A 22,529-nucleotide genomic window follows, 5' to 3' on the forward strand; every position below is an offset into this window, starting at 1 on the left:
CGGCAAACGACGACCGAAGTGCCTCGGCGGTACGTTTCCAGCCAACGCCTCACCTGTCTGTGGGCCTCTCTGAGCAGGCAGCGGAAGCGCTCGTCCCTCAGGGCCCAGTTGGGCAGCTCTCCGGACTGGCCGGCGGGCTGTCGGGGCGGCGGCTCCTCCAGGCGCAGCTTGAGCTCCCTGAGGGTGCTCAGCTCCTCGCTCAGCTGCCGCTGGCGCGTCCTGCAGGCCTGGAGGTCCAGCTCCAGGTCCAGGGAGGTGCGCGTGGGCTGCTCGGCCAGCGAGGAACGGTACGACTGCTGCTTGTAGCGCAGCGTCCGCCGCTCCAGCGTGTTCCGGACAAACGGCGATTTCTTTGGTAGGGTGGAGCTGTCGCTGTCGCTGCGGTACAGCTGCAATGAAAACAACGCGTGTCAAAAATGTCAAAAGGCGAGACGAACGACTTTTTGCGTTTAAGTGCTAGTGCGCACATTTTTGCACACGTGATGTTGTTTGTTGACATGTTGCGGTTAGTGTACCAGCAATTGATCAGCCTCATGTCAAAGTGGGTTGTTTGGTTTGAGTAATTTAACGACTGGATGCAGTCGTTTACGTAACATGTAACATGCATGATTTTGAAGCTTTATGAGCCTCTCTTGTCAAGCGGAAGTCAACCCAAACACAACATAACTTTTTCAAGAATATGTTCCCAGCAGGCCCATGAGTTGAAACACGGCATTCTGATTAATTATGCGTTTGTGGAATAAGCGTTTTTAGCCATCTCTGGGGGCGGCCATTTTGTCCTCTGTCGATTGAAAATGATATCACAACAGCTCACAACGGCCAATCGCGGCTGTCCTGTTTTCTGAATCTGAGCCGTGATTGGACGGTGTGAGCGGTTGTGACGTCATTTTCAGTTGACAGAAGACAAAATGGCCGCCCCCCAGAGATGGCTAAAAACGAGTGGATTAACACTTATTCCACAAACGCAATATTTATCAGAATGCCAATTCAACTAGTGGGCTTGCATAGAACATATTCTTGAAAAAAAATGTTGACTTTTTTTTCTCTTTCAAGAGCTTTGCCGCCATCTTATGTGGGCGGGCCACTCACCCTGCAGACGTATTGACTGCGAGCTCCGGGAGAGAAGGTCTGAGATCGCACGATGGTGCTGCCGCGCATGAAGGGCGCCGCATGGCCCCAGCGTGCCCCGCCCCTCTCTTTGCCCCGCACTCGCACCGCCTCTGCAAAGTGTCCCTCCGTCATGGTGGCCTTCTCCACCTGCCGGGATGCCCCAAACGCATCACGTTGCGGACTTTTGCGGGCCAAGATTTTAAAAAAATGTTGTTTTTTTTTAATGTGTTGCCGGCTTACCTTCAGTGCAGCCGCCTTTGCCAGCGTCCGTTCGCACGGCGTGCTGTTGTTGCAGCCGCTGTCCACCGACTCAGCCTGCAGCCTCAGTAGCGGGTCTGAGTCCGGGTCGGCGTCAGTGCGAGACAACGGGCCGCATGAGTTCTCCTGGGATGGTGAGAAACCCGTTTAAGTCTCATGAAACTTTAGTTCAGTGAGCACTGAAAGCAGGGCTGGGCAAATGTGTGTCGTATGTCATTTTGGATTTTTAAAAAAAAAAATCAAGTCATTCTCATTACTATTTTTGATTTAATTATCAATTACAAAATAATTTAATATGATAGTTAAAATGTTAAAAGTGATATATATGTAAACTTTTGGAGTCATATTTTTAAAAATGTTATTATTCACAATAAAATAGAAATTACAATTTGAAATTAGCTCAAGTATAATTAACCAATTATTAAATACATAAAATTTAAATGTCATTTCGCGAATTATTTAAAAAAAAATATATATATATATTTACTATTAAGTAAATTATTTCATGAGCTAATGAATTAAAAAAGAATACATATACACTCGCATTAATTTTGCACTTTTATTATTCAAACTATAATAACTTGGTTACTGCATTTAATGAAGCAAACAAAACTGTTACATGTATATACAATATATATATTTTTTAAATTTACTTTAACATACTTCACAAGCGTGTTTTCTTTTTTTCTTAGCCTATTTCTTGTCACATCCCCACAAAAGGGTGTCTGTGACACTAATGATGAAACAGGAAATGTTCTGGCTGCTCAGTACAAGATGAGCAAAATACATCCGCGAGTATTTTCCTGGATGTTATTACTAATGCTGGCTATTATGAAGTCGTATTTACCGGTGCTCTCGGTCGGTGCTCGTCCTCGGGCCCGTCGTGATGTCGCCGCTGGCCTTGAGCCCTCAGCTCGGGTCTCTGAGGCTCCGCCCCCCCGCCAAACATTTGGACCTTCAGCCAGTGGTAGACCATCTCTGCACTCCCTTCGCACTCAGCCAGGCCCACTTGTGCTTTGCCCTACACCATGTACAATAATACAAAATGAACTTTTTTTATTTATATTTTTTCCTTTCCCCCCCACCCTCTGACCTACCAGGAGCTCCTCTTGAGCCTGCGGCCCGAGCGAGCACAGGGACAGCTGCAGGGCGCACCCGGCCAGGGCGTTGGCGGGCACGGGAACGCGGAAGCCTTCGTTGAAGCTCACGTGCGTCTGCGGCTCCAGAGCCGTGCAGCAGTAGAAGGCGCAGGCCCGGCCCGTGTCCAGCGGAATCAGGTGCACCTTCACGAAGCTGCCAACACAACAACGTCAGGATGGGTAGTGAAGACTAACGAAATAATTCAAACTAAAATTGAAAAAATATTTTCACTGACAAAAAAAAAAAAAAAAAAAAAAGTTTATAAAACTAACTTTAATTATAGCAAAAATGTCCTTCGTTTTTTTTTCTTTGACAATTAAGATAATAGATGAGCTTTCGGCGGTTCATTTTAAATGTATTCATTTGGGTATTGTAGTGCAGCTGTCATTTGTTTGTTGCACAAAACGTAATTTTTTTTTTTTGTAACACAAACTCGACAAACACCCCATATATTAAAAAAGCAATAATAAAAAATATAAAAAGTGAGCATTTTAAAAAAAATAAAAGCTCATAAAAACTAATAAACTTGTTCTCAAAACTAAAACTAACTGAATTTGAAAAACAAAAGACACACACACACTTCACTTGTCTGAGCTGAGGCACAAACGGACTTGAGAAAGTCAAAGTGACTGGACTCACACTTTGTATCCGTCCCTCATGATGGTCCTGCTCAGATTCTTGAGCTGGAGCAGATGAAGACGCAGGGACTGGGAGGTGGACTCCCACCTAAGCAATGAGGTGAAGGTGAAAAATGAAAATAACAACTACAATTGCAATACAACTCTTATATTTGAGTTTGTGGCGTTTTGACGCCATCTGGTGGCATCTTGGTGTCACAGAAGTATGTTGAAGTGAGTTGAGTCTCATTCGGATAAAAGTAAGGCTTTACAATTACAAAAAAAATCACCAACAATTTTGTGTGGGTTACAATTACTCGCAGAGGTTCATTATGTGCGGCTTGTCCCCCTGGCGGCAGTATAGTACCGATATATTTGAAGGAGACGTCACAACTTCTCAGTAAGCCACAGTTTGGCCGTCGTCACAAAAGTCGTTCTTTTCAGAGGATAAAGAATATATGCTTTATTATTATTATTATTGTCTACATGTTTTGCTCCATCATATGTGTTTGAATATCCATTGCTTAAAGATGCCATTTGCTACGGCTGAAATTTCATCTGTGACTCTCCTTGCTCACATGCGAGGGCATTATACTATCTTGAATCACTCCATTTTTTTTCTACTGCAAAAGGAAACTCACAGCAGTCCCAGCTGGATCTGTGTTGGCTCGCTGGCTGACGTCGGCTCCTTCAGGTAGGACATCTCCTCAGACTCCTCCGCCCTTGGTGGAAAGCACATTCGAAGTCAAAATTTTGTACTGAAGTAGATTTTTTTTTTTATATATATATATGCGTACTTTACATGAGTACTGAATTTTACTGACAACCTGACTTTTACTCCTAACATTTGATAACATACCTGTGATTTCTTCTCCGTACTTAAGCCAAAATAGAGATGTTACTTTTTTCTCCACTTTTTTACTCCATGGAAGACAAAAAGTCTTAAAAAATAAAAAACTGTAAATACGGAGAATAAAAGAGAAACTTATGAATGTGTGTGTTTGTGTGTGTGTGAAAATGGACGGGGGTGTCAAACTCATTTGTGTTGCCGGCCACATTGTGGTTAGTTTGACATCCATTTCAGTGGACAGCAGAGGGCAGTATAGAACAAAATGGCAGCGCCCTGACACTGATGAAAACGGATGGATTAATCTACTTCATTCTTACTCCACAAATGCAATATTAATTTGAATGCCGTATTTAGACTAGCGGGGGATACAGAACATATTGCTATAATCTTTTTTTTTTTTTTTGCCTCGAGTCACCCTATTGCTCATCTTTGGCCCTCACTCACCTCCTGCCCCAGGCCTCGAAGACGCCGCTGTCGGTGGCCAGGGCGTCCTCGGAGATGCCAGCTGAGACTCTCCTAGTCCTGCGGCTGCTTCTGCTGCCACTGTTTCCGCGCAGAGTCACTCCTGCATATGACAGTTGATGTGTGTGTGTGAATGCACAGACCCGTGTCGACCTGTGTATGCGAGTGGATGAGTGTTGACATAACGCGTGTACACGAATAGATCAACAATGTTCACGTTTACGTGCGACTAACGTGGAACGTTTTTCCTTGCGTGTGTGATTGCGGAGAGTCACGTTTTGCGCTTTGTGAATGATGGTTTTTAATTGTGTGCGAATGGACGGATGGCTAACATTAGTTTTGTACAGTATGTGAATGGACATGTCGATGTTTTTTGTGAATGTTTGCATTAAGTGTGCATGTAAATGGGGTGACTAATAAAAATAATTAAGGATGGGCAAACACCAGGTGTCGGTTTTGGCCAGTCCTCAAGAGTGAAAACTCATCTCAAACAATATGAATGAATAATACAGTATTTAACAAAAAAAATTGTAGTAGTAGTGGTACAGAAAAAAAATACGCAGAAGTTTAAAGCCTTTTTTGGCTGCTGTATAAAATACTGCAAATCGCTGAAGGGGAAATAAATTGATTACAACCAGAAAATTGTGTTTTTTGGACAAAAATATTTTATTTTATTTTAAGCCCATTTATTTATTAGCCTCACTCAATCGCAGGGTCCAGAATCACTATTTCACAGATTATTTTTTTTTGTACAGTTAAAATAACTATTTTGGTCTAACGCTCGTTTATGTTGGGTGGAATTCCACGGTCCACCGCTAGATGACAGTTATTTAGAGACGGTGTGAATTTGAAAGAAGACAACCACGACAGAAGTATTCCAACACAGCCTAATTTCTGTTGAAAATGACTGAATGTCATCCTCTGCGATCCTGCTTTTTACACCTACTGAAAGCTATGGCTGTGGTTTCATTTTATTCATTTTCAAATGGTGTACGTCTTTGGCCATGATTATTGATGTATATTGTGAGAAGATAAGTCTGTTAGTTTGGAAAAAAAATTGTTTAGTGTAAACAAAGGCATCGGTAATCATCGGTACAATAGTTTTGTGTTATCCGTTATTCTTGGGCTCCCCAAAATATGTATTTGAATCTGTTTATTATATTATATTAAAAGTATGTTTAAAGACTTACATTTTTTTGGTAAAATTATGTAAATTCTATTTAAAAAAAACATGCTTGGAGAATATTTAACTCATTCACTGCCATTGACAAATTGACTTGTCTTTTCACAGTCCAGCCATTCTATCCCAGTAATTCATTTGTATTTTTTTTTCATTTTTTTCAAAACGTTAGGGTAAAAAAGGGTCTGAAAATGAGTTAAATAGTTGACTTCTACATCACAAATTTCGCTTATTGCGGGGGTGTTCTTTTGATGACTGGATGGATGATTTGATAGTCTTACCAGTTGAGTTGAAGGCCCCCTGACAGCCTCCGTCTCTGTGGTTCTTTGCGTCCGCAGGGTGCGCGGCGGCAAGGGCGATCGCGTCCTGCTGCGACTGGGCGCGCAGACCCTCCAGCAGCCCGCGTCCCGCCTGCTCCATGTACTCCTCCGTCATCTGCGCCAGGGGGCAGTCCTGGGACGTGGAGTGGTAGGGCGTGTCCATGGGCGAACTGGGCGGCGAGAGCGAGGAGAGCGAAGAGCGTGACGACAGCGAGGCCAGCGACTGCGGCGTGTCGTGGGCACGCTTGGCCTTGCTGGGAGCGGCCGGCTCGGGCGTGTACGCGTCCCTGGACGCCGCCTCCGGGGGAAGCACGAAGCGCAGGTAGGGGTCCGCCGGCTCGTCGTGGCGCTCGTACTGCGGCACGCCGTAGATGTCGCTGAAGCTGATGGAGCTGAGGGAGCCGCGGCTGGACGCCAGCGAGCCGCGGCTGGACGCCAGAGAGCCGCGGCTGCTGCTGGACGACACCGTCAGGGAGCTGGCAGAGAGGCTGTACGCGGAAAGCAGAAGTTAGACACGGGGTGAAGGGAAGTGGTGAGGCTATAAACCTTTTGACCGTGACGTCACGTACTTCAGGGTGGCAAATGAGACAACAAGCTGAATGGCTTGAATGCAGCCATCTGCTCTCCCGCCATCATTTGAATGTGGTGTGTGTCAGTCGAAAAGAAGAAGTTACGTAAACGAAATTGTTGCTTGGAAGCAGTATTGTTTTTTTTGGCAGCCATTTTCATTTGAATCTTTTGGATGATATCCCTTTTAGTCTTGGTCACATTTGACTCATCTCTACATGTAAGCTTTAATCAATGAAAACTCAAAATTTCCATCTAGTTTTAGTCACTTATTTTTTATAATTAATAATAATTTACATTAAAGCAGCACTGGGCAGGAAATCGACCTTAATAAAATTCCTTCACAACTCTTTTGATGAAACATTGACTATCGAGTAGTTGAATGGGACTTTTGTCATGCCCGGGGGGGTTTGTATCGTTTTTACTGGCACTAAACAACTTTGAGGAGGATGGAAGCAACCCTGGCAAACAAAAAAATTTTTTTTTAAATGCCCTGAATTTCTTTACCGCATCCTCACGTCCTCCTTTCGCTATAAGGAACTCGAACGTCTACAACTGGTGTTATGGCAGAAGCCCCAAAAACCAACAAAAAAAAACAAAAGTATTGTTTAAACAAAATTAGACCTCATCGCTATTCATCTTTCACACAGCCACTGGAAATAGAAATGCAATTCAGTCCAACTTGCAAGCCGGCGAGAGCTCAGGATTTCACGACACTACCCGCTGGCGCGCATGGGAAATGTGGTTGACTTTTGTCAAAACGCTACCGCTTTTGTCCACACGGCGCCGCCATAATCAACAAAAACTGACATATGACACAGTGTTGCTTCAACTTCTTTTTCTCAGATGGATGGATGATTTCAAACTGCGGTGGTAGAGAGGAAGGCTAAAACCATCATTCCATCCATTTAGCCTGGAAAGCCCTGTCTTCTGCCTCCTCCGGCAAGTATGTGTGACGTCCTGCTCTTTTGAGAGCAATTATTCAAGATTATTGATATCCATCTTGTACGCTCTCTGTTCTCACTAGTAGGATAATTCAGCACGCTAGTAGAATGACTGTCTTACTAGTAACATTTTTCCACTATTAGTGCCCCTTTCGGCCCCTCCAAGTCCACCCCTAAAATTGATACTTTGATATGGATTAAATGCGTAAAGCTCTTTTCATGGTGACGAACCTCTTGAGCTGAGAGTGAAGGTAGGTGGTGATGCGCGTGGCCTCCTCCAGCTGTCTCAGCAACACGTTCCTCTTCTCCTGCTGCAGGAGTCTGGACACAAACATTAAGTAGTGATATGTCAGTATGCAGGCATGTGGAGTAGTACAATGAGTAACACTAGTACTCGGTGATGCATCATCACAATCCCGTGTTCTTATACCAAATAGTAGAAATAGTAGTAATAGTCTTAGCAGTTGTAGTGAAGTAGTAGTAGTAGTAGTCAAAAAAGAAGCCAAAATAAGTAATAGAAGAGGAGAGGAGAGTCGTGTCGAGTGGAATAGAGTCGAGTACAGAGTTGGATGATGCCGACCGCTGATTGGCTCCCTGGCTCTGTGAGCTATGCGCCCTCTGCACTTCTTCCTCCAATCGGCAGCGTTCCTCCTCCAGTTGCCGGAGCGTGGCAGGACCGGGATTGGGGTTGGGATTAGGACCAGGACTCTGATCGGGATCGGGATGGGGAGCCACATCGGGAGCATGAGTCTTCTTGTGCTGCTTGCTGATCATGATGATGTCGTGCAGCAGAGCTTCCTTTTCGCGCAACAGCTGCATGAAATCTCGGTCCCGGTCAGCCTCAGCTCGACCTGACCAGCTCTCGCTGTCCAGCTGGGCCAGCTGGTGCTGGATACTCTGCACCCTGGTGGACACAAAGGGGTACCGCAGTCATAAAATTGCCAACTAAATGAAAACCAGAATAAATGATGCAGAAGATAACATAACATGAAATATAACTCACTAAACATAAATGAAAACAAAATGCAGAAATAAATCCATAAAATAAAAACATGGACTACAATGCAATACAATACAATGCCAGTGGTGAAAATAAAACCCTGTTGCAAACACACTTACTTCTTCTTGGCCTCCTCGTACTGCCAGTTGACTTTGACTTTGTCCACCATGTGGGAGGAGTCCTGCAGACAAGATGGCCGTCAGTCAACGACTCGCAGGTGCGACTCACGTGAGGACGAGTGGACATGCGCGACCTCTCCCATCATCATGTCCGTCTGGCAGCCGGCGTCGCAGTACTGCTGTTGATGCTGCTCGCCCGCCAGCGTGGCCCCGCCCCCTCCGATGCTGTTGACCGCCTCGCCGGCTGCGTCGCCAGCACACAAGCTGCTCTGGAAGTTCACAGTCAGCTTGGCCAGGCTCTGCAACGTGAAAAATATTGCTATCAATAGAGTGAACCCGGCATATTCCTGGATTTGCCTATTCCCCGATTTTTAGGGGGAACCTATCTTCTGTTATCTGCTGAAAAACTCACCAATTCAAATCTTGAAGGGTTGGGCAACACCGCACTTGCTAAAGCTATTGATGAGCCTCATGTGAAGGTCATTTGCATAGAAAAACGAAGCTACTGCTTCGTCATTTAATGTGACGTGTTCATGGTGTTGATGCTTTATGATCCTGTCCATTTTAAATCTTAAGGTGCCACCTTGTGGTATCTACACGTAATTACAAAGCCAATTTCGAGGGGTGTGGGGCATCGATTAATGTCCGATTTTTGCTAATCGCGGCAGAAAAAAAAAACTCTATATGAGGTCAGAATATTACAAGAATCAAGAAAACATTTTTAAAAAAAACATTTTTCAGAAAATAAAATAATGCCATTTTTATAAAATTATAACACTACCGCTTAAGTTCTCGAACATTTAAGAACACTTTATGGGTAAATATGTGCAAATAACAGACCCGCGTGGTAACCAGTCGTCTTGGTATGTGAAAAAAAATTGAAATCGAGCAAATTTGGACATAGGAGGCTTCCACCCGACAGCAACATTATGAAGAAAAGGAAGATAATTTTATAAGAATGAGTCACAATTTTACTAACAAAAATAGTTTTACAAGATTAAAGTTAAAATATTACAAGAACTAAGTAATTTTACAAGAATAAGTTCAAAATACTACAAAAAAAAATGTATGTAGAGGCTGGCCTGCGTAAATGTAGGAAACTGAAAAACTGTTGCACTTAAACTAAATAAAATTGGAATGAAGCAAATGCTCAAAACAAAAGTTCTTAAAGATTAAATGTATTCAAGTTTAAAGTTAAATACAACTGAACTGTAAGATAAATAAATTGGACACGCAGATGACTTTGTGATGCGTCAATGAAGTAACATCATCCTTAATCGAGTTGCAAATAAACAATTGCGTTTTCATCAGTGAATCACAGGCTTCGTCATGTGTTGTGTTCTTTCCCCCCCCCCCCCCCCCGTTGTCTGGCGGGATGAGCGGGACGCTGACTCACACGTCCGGAAAGACGTTGAGCAGTGAATAAATCCCACCTGGATGAGGTCCTGCCTCTCCTTCTCGCCAGCGCTGATGGCCTTCTTGATGCTGCGCAGCTCGTTGAAAATGGCCTGAGCCTCGTCAAGCTTGTAGTTGGTCTGACTGCACGACATCTTACGGTCGATCCTGAACAAGGACAAAAACGGTCAGGGTCACTGCAAAAAAGGGTCCGGTCACGCTGATCAAGAGTAGAATCACATGCACTACCAGAAATTAGATGGACCCGAAAAAGACATTTCTGTACAGTGAAAATTAAAAACAATCATACTATAGTCAAGAATATTACAAAAATAATAAAAGGTAGGTGAATTTTCTTCCAAAATCAAAAGGAAGAACATGAACAACACCTAAATATCAGAAAACAATTGTCATTTATTAGAATAAAGTTATTTAGTTAGTTAAAGTTATAATATCAAAAAAAGAACAGGGAGAGAAAAAAATGTTCTTTAGGAGAAGAACATTGTTGAAAAAAGTAATACTATAAGAATAAAGTTACAAGAAAAAAAGAACACGGTCCAACATTTATGTTTTATAATAAAACAGCTTTCGGGGAGGAAAAAACAAAAATTTAATAGGCAAAAAGCTTGGTCATTTCGAGTCAAATATACCCTTTTCCATTAAAATATTACTAAATAATAAGGTCGCAATTTTATGATAAAACTGTCCTAATTTTTCAGGTGTGAAAGTCGTAATTATTTCAAGCATGGAGTCACAATATTAAGGACAAAAGTTGGACTGTAATCTAGCGGGAATACAAGAAAAATAATTTGATCATTTTTATGACAAAATGGTGGTAATGCTTCCCCATTTAAACGCGACACGAGTTTTGCGGCGCTAACGTGAACCTCCTATTGTTCAAGCTGTTTTTCAAGTTCTCCTTTCAAAGGTTTCCTCACTGTGTATCCAGTGTCTACTCTGTCTCACACACACACACGCACGCACGCACGCACGCACGCACGCACGCACGCACGCACGCACGCACACACACACACGCACTGTGCTTCAAAGTGGCTTTTCATCACTGAACTACAAAAAAACAAAACGGAACCAATCGGCCGCTGGGGCCCTGAGGTGAATCGGCTTATGTTCTATAGCGTGGTTGCAAAGGAGGATGGGGAGTTTGGGGTGGGGGTGAGGCGGGGGGGGCCCTCCTCCATCCCTGTCGCCGGGCCTGGCACGTGGCCGCCGCGCTCACCGCAGCCCGCTTCCTTCACGGCCCTTCAACAGCAGGTAGTGTTCAGCAAGCCACCAGGCAACAAGACCTGCTTTGTTCAGAACCCAAACTGCCCCCCCCCCCCCCCACACACACACACTAGCAAGGCCGTGGAGTTTATACGCTTACACGAAGGAGGGGGTAAAGGCCCATACTGAAAAGGGGGAAAAAGTGAAAACAAACTTCTAGAGTTAAGTTATACATTCCGAGAATGAAGTCATGATCCAAAAATGTCACATTAGGTGTCATTATGACCAAGGTAAATTTTACTTTAAAAAAGAAGTTCATGTTACGAATAAGAATACGAATAAAATACAAACAATTTGAAAAATTCAGTTGTAATTTCAAGAAAATTGTTATTTAGATTAAGAGAAAAAAAAACCGAATTCTTAAATGCAGTTTTAGAAGAATAAAATAAAAATTATACAAAAATGAAGTTTAAATCTACAAGAATAAAATGGTAATATTAAGATTTGAAAAAGAAATTCTTTTACCCAATTTTACAATAAAGGCTAAATTTTACTAGAAAATACATGCTTTCTTTAACACAAGAATAAAACAAATCTTACAAATTTCAATTTGCAAAAATAAAATTACAAATTGTAATTTCCCAAAACAATTGTAACTGAATAAAGTAATTTTATAAGAATAAAAACAAATATTTGATGAATTAAGTTCTAATTTGATGAGAATAAAATGTAATATTAAATTTAACACTAAGAGTACGAGAGAAAAAAATAAAAGCATAATTTTACTATTGAAAAAAAAACAACATTTTACAATAAGAAAAAATAATTTATGAGAAAAAGCACTATTATTAAAAAAATCTTAAGACTGAAGGCAAAAAATATTTTCATTGAAAAAAACAACAACAACGTAATTTTACAAGAATCTTATAAAACGTTCCAAATTGATCTTACAATTTTTTGATAATAAACGGACGCCATATGGGGAGGGGGGAGTATGGGGGGTTGCACAATGTACGTTATTTCCATTTGTCTTCCAAAAGTGCCAAGATAATTCTCTGGTGTGCTGAAGCAGATAAAAGGCACAATTGTGTTGGCTAGTGAGTGAAACGTGTGCATTTGATCTGATGGGACGCAGTGTGGACAGCGTATTGCCCAAAACAGCCTGAGGTGGCCCCCACTCTCCTCAAACACAATGCACTACATGTACACACACACACACTCACAGCAAATGTGTGTGTGAGTGTGTGTGCGTGCGTGCGTGTGTGTGTGGGTGTGTGTGTGTGTTTGTTGCATCTCCATGTTGTGCGCAATCTTTGCAGGTTATTCTGGGAACGTGTGCAGTTGTGTACATCTGGCAGATAAGCGAGTCAGGAAGTGCTGAGGAATTTGCTCGCAGATATCTCGCTGCACTGTTTTTCAAACTGGGCGGCCCCCCACCCACCTCCCACCCTCAACTTCCTCTTCTTGGCTCCCTGCACTCTACTGGTGCATCCTCTTCCTGAGGTGGAGACCCCCCCCCCCCCACCCCCTTTTCCAGGGACCCTCCGTTTGCAGTTCCTAAAAGTACTTTACCCCCACTACCCTGTAGGAGGCGGAGCTTCACTTTCTCCCACAAATGTTCCCAAGACAAAAAGACTCTATTTGAACCCGCATATGCAGTATGAATCCCACAGTGCACTTTGAGAAGTAGTCAAATCAAATATATCCCAAGATGCATTGCACTGATACAGAAAAAAAAATCTGTTTACACGGAATTGTTTGATTGTCGTTTCATAAAACACACTTAAAACAATGTAATGTCTTAATACCGTTAGCCTCATAGCATAATTGCTCAAGTCATTTTTAACGTATTGTTACCAAATCATGAAAAAACAAACTTGCTAAAAAATGTGTCTTTGAAGTAAGCAGAATCTCTGCAGAGAGAAAACATACCTAGACTATATTGGTGTGATCACGCAAATGTCAACCGTTTGTTGTCTTAATAACGGCGATGCTACAATTCAATTAAAAAAAAAAATACATACCATTCTCCGAAAACGTTCCATTTTGACTAAGGCAACCCTTGCATTAGGCTCACTACATGGAAGGTTCACCATCTGATGTCAGTCCGGTATGTTGACAGCAGTGATGTAATTAACAGCAACTACTACCTTAGTTTTTTGCGTTAGGCGCTAGCTTGACTCATTGCTAGGCTCCTATGTTACAGCTAAAACATCAGTGATGAGTCAGATAGCTGCTAACACAACAAGCTAATGTAATAGTATACATCTTCTTGTCAAGCAGCATAAATATATGTTGAATTAATAAAAAAACAACACAAATATTTGTTTTTGTTTTTTAACGGCTAGCTGGCTAGACCTAACCAGTCAGTGACGAGATAGCGGCTAAGGAAAGAAGATAAAGTAGTAGTCTAAAACTTCTTTTCAAATAGCACAAACGTATATTTTAAATGAAAAAAAAAAAACTGCACGAACATATCAATTTTAAAGGCTAGCCTTCGCTCTTAGGCTGGACCCTGGGGCTATTCTAAGATCAGAAGTTTAGGGGTTCGACAGTTTCGGCGCCAGAGCACGTCCGATATTTTTGTTGATAAAATGCTTACGTTTCTACGTACTGTATGGTTGTAAAACTTCTCTAGTTTGTACAAAAAAAAAAAAAACGATTATCTAAAAAAATTTGGGAGTGCTTGGATTTACTTTAAGGGTGCTTCAGCCCCCCCCAAAAATGTGCTGTCCACACCTATTGTTAAACCGAACCAGCCAGTGACTTACGTGCTTTAAAATGGAGCTAGCACTGAAGACAATGAGTCAGAAATCGAGTGAGAGTGAGTGAAGGGGAAAGGGTGGTGGGGAAGAAGGGTGTTGACGAGGAAGGGTGGCGGTCACACTCACTCCTGCAGCGTCTCCACGCCCATTTCCTTGTACTGCAGCTCCTGCCTCACCTGGGCCAGCTCGTGCTTCAGTCGGGAAAGCTGCAAAGACCACAAGACAAGGACGAGGGCGGTCACACATTAGGCTTCCTCTCGCCTCTCGGCAGTGCAGAGTCATCACTATCCCACCCACTGGCAGCACAACACTTTTCAATGAAATAAAAGACCATTGTTTTGCTAATAGGTCCTTATAAAAATAGCAGTAAATATAAATGTTAAAAAAAAAAAAAGATAAAGCGTCATTAAATTATACTATGGGAAATAACAATAGCAAAAACAATAAACAAATCATTAGAATTTTTTTCATAAGCCTAAATTTCCTACAAAAAAAACAAAAGATAAAGTGTCATTAAATTATAAATTATACTATGGGAAATAATAATAGCAAAAATAAATAAATGATTATAATGACAAAATCATTAGAATTCTTTTCATAACCCTACATTTCCAAATACATAATAAAATATCATCAAATATGAGGAAAAAAAAAAAGAAAATTCCATTACAGAAATAGATATCCGATAAATGATAGAAATTCTAAATTAATGAAGATAAATGCAATTAAACAAATATCACTGTATGAATAAAAATCCCCCCTCAAAAAATAATAAACAAGGACATTTAACAATTTAAAAGATCATATGTACATGAGTTGTATAGAACATTACATATGGTGTAAATATGCTACATTAGAATTGTATGGAACATTAAATATAGAGTAAATAAATATGCTACATTAGATTTGTATAGAACCTTCAACATGGTGTCAATATTCTACATGACAGTTGTATGCAACATTAAAAACGGTGAAAATATGCTAACATTAAAGTTGTACCGAACCCTAAATATGGTGTATATATCCTACATTAGAACCCAAAATATGAGCTGACTTGCCTCTCTCTGACCCTTTGATGGTGAGCTCATCCTCATCCTCAAGAGGCCCAGGGCCCCGAGCCACAGTATCCTGTCGGGGCAACACCCCGGCCGCCCAGCTATCCCCGCCACCCCCTCTCTGCCTTAACGGCAGCCCATTGTTCTCCCATGATAATGACTCACCCGCTCTCGCCTACAAGCCACTTCCACTTTGATTTGGTCAGGGTCATATTTCGCGCCTGAGGACGAGCCAGAGAGCGCTGTGGACACACAAATGAGAGAGAGAGAGAGAGAGATTGAGAGAGAGAGGGATACAGAGTGAGAGAGAGAGCAGAGGGAGAGTGAGTGGCGACTTGCTGGGGGGTGCGGAATCTGAGGTGAAGATGTAACAGAAATACACAAAAAAAAAAGTAGGGCGGAGGATCCGGTGTTGCGGATGTGCTCTGATAGTCAACTTGGTGTGAAAAGAACAGTAAAAAGACAGCAATTTTCATGGTCATTGTTCCGTACAAATGCCACCGACTTGGAATTGGGGCACAGAGTACATTTGACGATTTTCCAGCTTCAGAGGTAGTATCAGAAACCCCTTTCCTACTGCCTGTGAATTCAATTATCACAATTCAATAGGAAAGTCACTGCCACTGAATGAGAGGGACAAATTTGACCTAGCAATTTTCCGGTTTCAAGGTAGTATCAGACCATTTCACACTGCATTTTCCCAGATATTTTCATATCATGTTTCTGTGTAAAAGGCACCGACGCGGAATGTGAAGAAAAAGTCCACCGAGCGATTTTCCGGCATTGGATGTAGTAGTATCAGAAGTCTTTTATACTGCCTATAAAAGCCGTCAATTTTCCTTTTTCGGGTTGCTTTTCTGTGTAAACAGCACTGATATGGAATTGGGAGGATAACATTGTCCACACAATTTTCCCGCTTCTGAGGGAGTATCAGAAGCCACCTTTCACACGGCCTGTAAAAGCTAGAATTTCCCATCCTATATACCACCACTCTTCTGTATGAACGGCGCAGCCACTGAATAAGGCAACAAAGTAGTTTGTTCTGTATGAATGGCCCATGGAAGGAAATGTGGCTACAAAGCCTAATCCAGCAATTTTCCGGCGTCGAAGGTAACATCAGAAGCCCTTCGCAGTGTCTGTAAATGCCAGCATTTTCCACCTTTTTTCATGTCGCTTTTCTTCACTAACAGCACCACCCTGAAAGTGGAGGGACAAAGTTGACCTGGCAATTTTTTCGACTCCAGAGGCAGTAACGGGCGTTTTAACACGTTTTCCCACGATTTTGTGTCGCTATTCTGTCACACAACACAAGTACAAAGTCGAGGGCGAGTCAGAGGCCCGTCCGTCATACTGTCTGCAAAAGCCTTCATTTTTCCACGTTGCTGTTCTCTACAAGAGGTGCCGACAGGGAATGCGGGGGCGGTGCTTGACCACGCCGGCGTCTTACCGCTGCTTGCGACGGAGCGGTTGTCCTCGGAGAGCTCGTGGAAGAGCAACATTTCGTGCTGGGCCAGCTCCAGCCGCTGTTGCTTGACCAGGTACATCTCCTTCTTGGCTCGGAGGGCCTCCTGCGCTACCACCAGGTACTCCTTCAACATGCGCTCCTGCTCCTGACGCCATTGGGTGCGCGGGTTCTCGATCTGCGTGGTCTCTAAGGGACGGAACAAAGGACCCGTCAAGTACACCCAAAAAAGATCTGACCTCGAGTAAGTCTTCCTTTCGAGTAGCTGGTGCTTTATTGTGACCTTTGGACACATTGGTGAAGCATCACGTGTGGCATCAAGGTCTTTGTTCAGCATTATCCATCATTGGGTTCATTGAAATTTTATGTATCATAAGTGTTAGTGGTATCGGTACTTGGTATCATTATCTATGTGTACTCAAGAGTGAGTACTCGTACTGGTATCGGTCTGAAAAAAAATAAGTGGCGTCAAACAACCTCAACTTTTAGCATTCTATGTTAGCAATAGGGCTGCAACTAATGAATCAAATACAGAAAGAACCATGTTTTGATTTCCATTCCTTTATTCAAAAACAGGACATTATTTCAAATTATCACTGATGAAAACATAAATTGAGTATGATTCAGTCACCAGTTTGGGCCGTAGCATGCTGGTAAATAGACAAAAATGCTGATCATTGTTTTCCAAAGTAAAAGCGTATGCATCAATATTTTGTTTCAACACAAAAATAAATCAGTCTCTTATCATGGAGGACAACAAAAATCTGAGAATATTTAGTGTTGAAAAGCTGAAATTTTGATGATTTGGAACATTTTTAATTCAAAAACGTATCTAATGGATACATCAATTATCAAAAATTTGATTTGCTAATCAATTAACCTTTACACCTCTAGTTAGCATCAAGCTAGCTGATTTTCGTTAAACAACACTATATGGTTTGGGTGAACATTTTGGTGTTTCTACATACAATTTTTAATTCACTTTTCCTGTATGCTCTGTTTATGTGTTGCTGCTTTATGTGTGTGTAAGTAGCATTTGTCTGAGGTGGTACAACTACAGGAACATCTATGCTAATTTCCATTAGCCCATCTATAGTGTTTTCCATTAAATGTTAGCATTAAGATGGAAGAGAGACCAAACGATAAAAAGTTTGGTTGAACCTTTTGGTGTTTGACTGTTCAATTTTATTGATCTTTTTATGTGTCAGTTGTACAATAAAATTGAACTGGTGGTGACAAATAAAAAAGCTTGAAGGAAGTACATTTCGCCTTGTATTTGGCAAACTGTGCGAGTCTTCATTTGAGCTCCTCAAAGTGATGTCTTCCATTACTAAACAGCAAGAGGGAATATTTGAAAAAGCGTTTTATATGAGTTTAAAATGTGTTTAAGGCAGAAGGGAAGAGCAAAGCAATTTTAAAAAGGTTTTCTATATCGTTTGGAACGTTTGCCCCCGTGATAAACAAGGTTCACTGTACTGCTACTACTACCACTACTACTCGAGTACTCACTGTTGATGTGGTCGATGTAGTAAACGCCCACTTGCTGATCGTAGACCTCCTCCCAGCCGAGGGGCAGCTCATCTCCGACGCAGTCGGCGAAGGTCAGCGGCTTGGTGATCCTAAACAGATGATGACATCTCAGTGGAGAATCATTGAAACGGATCGGATTGATTCACACTCATTTTTATGCAAATTTTCTCCAACACTACAGCACTGTCACAGACTTACGCACAGAACCTCGGCGTATTTTTAGTTTGGCAGTCCTAAGTTCAGTTGTATTTTAGGTTCAATATATTTGCGTTTAATCTTTAAGAAATTTGGGTGTCAATTTGAAATGAGTAGTTATTAACATTTTGGGGGGGAGATGGAGATGGTGAGTATCAATACCAGGTATCACCTTATTTTAACGTGTCGAGTACTCGTGGGGGTTGTCGATACCAGCCAACAATACTTCAGGCAAAAAAAATGATTAAGAGTCCTTCTTGGCAGTCGTTGGCTCTGTACTGTGGCAGTTTGTCACATCGGCAAAAATCTTCATCTGCGTTAGAAAGAACGTTCTTTGTCGACAAATATTTAAAGTACTAGAGGTATCATGGTGTGAAAGGTCGCGCGTCAGCCACGTGATTGACAGGTGAAAGTGCGCACACGCCGTCAATAAGGAGGCAAACACCTCATTTCAAGTGTTTGCCAAAGGTAAACACACTCATGACTGCAAACGCGCAACAAGGCGATGTCGGAGGAGGAAGAAAAGTGGTTCAATCATGGCGGCTTGTGGGCGCTTGTGGGTTTGTTGTTCTGTATATCCACACTTAAACTTTATTATTACAATACTATTTTTAGAAGAATTATTATAATGGTGTATTCCGCCCCTCCCTCATTTGCCAACCGATTCAAACCATTCCATCGTCAACTAATTCACTTCATTCAGCCGGGCGACTATTTTGCACATTGCCAAAATTCTTTCTTTTGTCTAAATTTGTCAGACCCCCCCAAGAAACAATTACGTAATCAAGACATGCAACAATAAATTTGTCAGATCCCCCCCCCCCCCCCCCACCAAGAAACAATTACTTAAATTAAGACATGCAACAATAAAAAAGTTCCCCATCTTTCTCAAGTCCAAGTTGAAACTGTTCAGCTGGTTCAGAACAACTTGGAAAGGATTTTCATCAGATTCCAAGAACCCCCACATTTCCACAATTCGCAGTAAAATTCCCAAATGAAGACAATTTTTACACATTGACCTCCTCCTCCCACATTTCTTGACAGATTCAAGCTATTCCAACTTACGTTTCAGCTCATTCATAACATCTTGGGAACTAACCCCATTGTCCAAATCCCCCCCAAATGAAAACAAAAACTCCAAACATGAAGACATACTTTACACATTTCTTGACAGATTCAAAACATTCCAACTTCAAGTGCCTCCCATTCTACATTTCAACAATTTAATTAATTCCACAGCACTTCAGCTCTTCAGCGTTCGCATGCTATTGCCACAGAAATTGCATTCTCTAGTTGTTGTTGTTCAACGTCACTGTCTTGAGGGGGAAAAACATGTCCGCTCGCAGATTCTAATCACACCACATGTGAATGTTTGCTTTGTTCCGCAGTCTTGTGACGGCGTGGTCACTTTTGCCTCGCGCACGCGCGCACACGCACGCGCAGACTAGCCACACACATTTGCAGAAAGAGTTGTCATAGTGACACAGTGACCCTATGGCATGTATATTAAAAGGTACACACTGTACAGTCAGTTAGAGCCAAATCATGACCAACGCTAAATGGATCATGTAATAGACAAAGTAAAACAAAAACAAAAGAATTTGATACATTACACACAAGCAGACAAGTATATTTTGTAAAATAATGCAAAAAGTAAAATATACACATAATGGTAACCATTAAAAATAAAGGAAGGAAATATTTAACAAATAATAAATAATGTAATAAAAAATAAAAATAACTTCTTTTTTTTGCCCCAAATGCGACAACCATATCACTCCCCAGCCAATGAAATTATGCTAAATAGGGACAAATTGACCATTGAATTAAAAAATAGACTGATGTGAGTCATTTTTTAATCAAAATAACAGTTAGAAACAAACAAAAAAGAATAAAATTAAAAGAGTTGTATCGAAATTACTTGAATTATTGATATGAACCTGAATGCATTAATTTAATTAAAAATTTGATATATTTTCATAAATGAAAACGATGTAATCAATACTAATAAATTCAAAATGTAAGATTTTTTTTGTTTTGTTTTAAGAATAGTAGCATAGATGTCAACATAAAAAACAATAATTTAAAAATTAAAGCTAAAAGTCTGAAATAATTGAGCACATTTTAATGTACGCCAACTGTTTTGTGGTCCATTAAGATTATTTCAATAAAAGGATTCCATTTTCCTCAAACAAGCATGTGCAATAAAATATATATTAATAAAATTGATCTAAACTGTTTTTTTTCCCAAAATCTTTGAATAACTGTACAGTCGTAGTATAAGGCGGTGTGCTCAGTTGTGTGCGTAGCATTCCGTGTGCACGTTCTACACATTGGTGCGCCGAAAAAGAGTTTTCTGAAATTAGCTGAGGCAGACTGACAAGCATGTCCAGCTGTGGACCGACGCTCCCGCACCTTCCCTGAAAAATATATTTAGTTGTCAAAAGACATTTGCTAATTCTAGAATAATCCGTCCCGGAGGATATTTCCATCCCAGGCCAGCCGCCTTTTGCCCGGCGACAGGGTGAGAAAGGCATGCGAAATTGGAGTCCGGTAACGCTCGAACATACGGAATCTCCTCAGTTTTTCTTATAACAGAAATATCATTCCCAAATATAACTAAGCATTTTCCCATATTTTGATGCCAATTAGCGAAACCGGAAGTACCACCTGCTCCCACCTAGCTCCTCCACGGAGGGCCCGGAAAAAAGGCCACAAGTGGTGCAGGCCTCAAAATTCCATTGTGTGTTTAAAAAAGAAACGTGAAAACAACTTTAGGAGGAATGTCACTCACGCTCAGGCTCCCGTCTGAGGCGGTGCTGGTGCAGGATTTCAGAGCGCGGCTTAAAGCAGCTGATATCCAGACGGAATCTGCTTGTGCCTTTATGTGTTAAATCCGATGGAAATAGGCCTCCTAAAAGTAGCGTTAGCGTCTGGACGGACGTGAGGGAGGGGATAAGGGATGGGGGGGTGCTTCAGCTGGGAGATGACTGTGTGTGGTGGGAATAAAAGTGTCACTGCTCTCATTTGGGTAGGAGAGTATAGTGGAAAGTATGGCAAAAAGCCCCCGGGTCGGAGTCACTTGGTTGTAGCGCTTCCGCTAACTAGCATAGCATCGTAATCATGACTGTGACAAAAAAAAAAAACTAAAAAAAAAAGTGCAAAGGGGCCGAGTTAGAGCAGTACATCACGATATTTTCATAAATAGTCAAATGGAATATATGCCGTAGGAGGGGCGCGACTTGGGTAAAAAATTTGATACTGCCCAAGTACTATATATCAGGGCTGCAACTCGTGACTATTTTAATAATTAATCCGTCCATTATTTTGTCAATTAATCAATGAATGAGATTTGCAAATTGTTGCAAATGTTAATTTCAAAAAAAGAATCAATCGGCTTTCATGGAGGGCTACAAATATCTGAGAATATTTACTGTTGAGATGCAGAAGTTCCTATTGATCCATTTTCTGGACCGTTTATCCGCAATGATCAAAAATAATGATTAATTTAAGAATCGATTAGTTGGCGATCAAGCATTATACCTCTCGCTCTCTCTCATTGCACAGCTCTACAAAGAAAAAATATTGGATAGACAGAACTGAAGTCAGTCTTGACTGCCCGAGTTGCGGAGCAAAAAGTGTTGAGGCGACGACATTATTCTGTTTTTCAATCAGGATTGTGCACCAATGTGGAACAATGGAGGCCCTGACAGCTGGCAGAGTTTGGCATGTCCTGTTTAAGTTGCATTCTTCTGAGCGGAGCCCGTTCAGGGACGACTACGCCGAACAACACTTGGGCCTCCGTCACCACTTGACGGCTGAAACAGTTTTTTTGTGGAAAATAATGGACATGTAAATACTGTGGTAACTCGACTTACAAGTTTATTTTGTTCCAGTAACAAGCTTGTAACGCAATTTACTCGTATGCATATCAAATTCATTTTCTCCACTAATTGAAACACCATTAATCCATTTCAGGCCCCCCCCAAAAAAACAATTCATTTCCGTCTGTGACAGAACTAACATCTGCTTCATGCTCCTTGCAAGTGTTTTCATTTTGTATTTGTGTTTGGCTGTTAGTCCTGATGAAGATCGGAAAGTGCTTCGGCAACTGTGGCATTTTATTTTTTTTCCACTTTTCATTTGCTCATAACAAACAAAACAAAGCAACGGGTTGGCCGGTTTGTCTGCGTGTGAGAGTCTGGCTGTGAGTTGTGGCCTACAGCAGCTCATTGCAAATGTTTTTATTTAGTATTTTTGTGTTTGACTTGTTTGCCCCGTTCAAAAAAAACGGTTTGATAGCTTAACGGTGAGCTTTTTTTTTTCCCCCACTTCA

General features: G+C 41.6%; 1 protein-coding gene across 1 annotated transcript in view; it reads right to left on the reverse strand.

Moving 5' to 3' along the window:
• Positions 1 to 22,529, reverse strand: part of wwc3 (WWC family member 3) — a 37,130-nt gene that overhangs the window by 1,748 nt on the left and 12,853 nt on the right. Inside the window, exons 4-21 of the mRNA XM_086047885.1 lie at positions 17,978 to 18,087; positions 16,454 to 16,657; positions 15,172 to 15,248; positions 14,078 to 14,157; positions 10,001 to 10,130; positions 8,702 to 8,866; positions 8,568 to 8,629; positions 8,029 to 8,352; positions 7,680 to 7,769; positions 5,899 to 6,425; positions 4,420 to 4,540; positions 3,767 to 3,847; positions 3,148 to 3,234; positions 2,466 to 2,661; positions 2,216 to 2,389; positions 1,351 to 1,494; positions 1,090 to 1,257; positions 54 to 389 (exon numbers count right to left, since the gene is read on the reverse strand). Coding sequence (XP_085904011.1) covers positions 54 to 389; positions 1,090 to 1,257; positions 1,351 to 1,494; positions 2,216 to 2,389; positions 2,466 to 2,661; positions 3,148 to 3,234; positions 3,767 to 3,847; positions 4,420 to 4,540; positions 5,899 to 6,425; positions 7,680 to 7,769; positions 8,029 to 8,352; positions 8,568 to 8,629; positions 8,702 to 8,866; positions 10,001 to 10,130; positions 14,078 to 14,157; positions 15,172 to 15,248; positions 16,454 to 16,657; positions 17,978 to 18,087 — 3,076 coding nt within the window. The remainder of the gene's footprint in view (positions 1 to 53; positions 390 to 1,089; positions 1,258 to 1,350; positions 1,495 to 2,215; positions 2,390 to 2,465; positions 2,662 to 3,147; positions 3,235 to 3,766; positions 3,848 to 4,419; positions 4,541 to 5,898; positions 6,426 to 7,679; positions 7,770 to 8,028; positions 8,353 to 8,567; positions 8,630 to 8,701; positions 8,867 to 10,000; positions 10,131 to 14,077; positions 14,158 to 15,171; positions 15,249 to 16,453; positions 16,658 to 17,977; positions 18,088 to 22,529) is intronic.

This window comes from Filicampus tigris, chromosome 12 (assembly GCF_054856515.1).
Source record: "Filicampus tigris isolate MCC_2025a chromosome 12, RoL_Ftig_1.0, whole genome shotgun sequence".
Lineage (NCBI taxonomy): Eukaryota > Metazoa > Chordata > Actinopteri > Syngnathiformes > Syngnathidae > Filicampus > Filicampus tigris.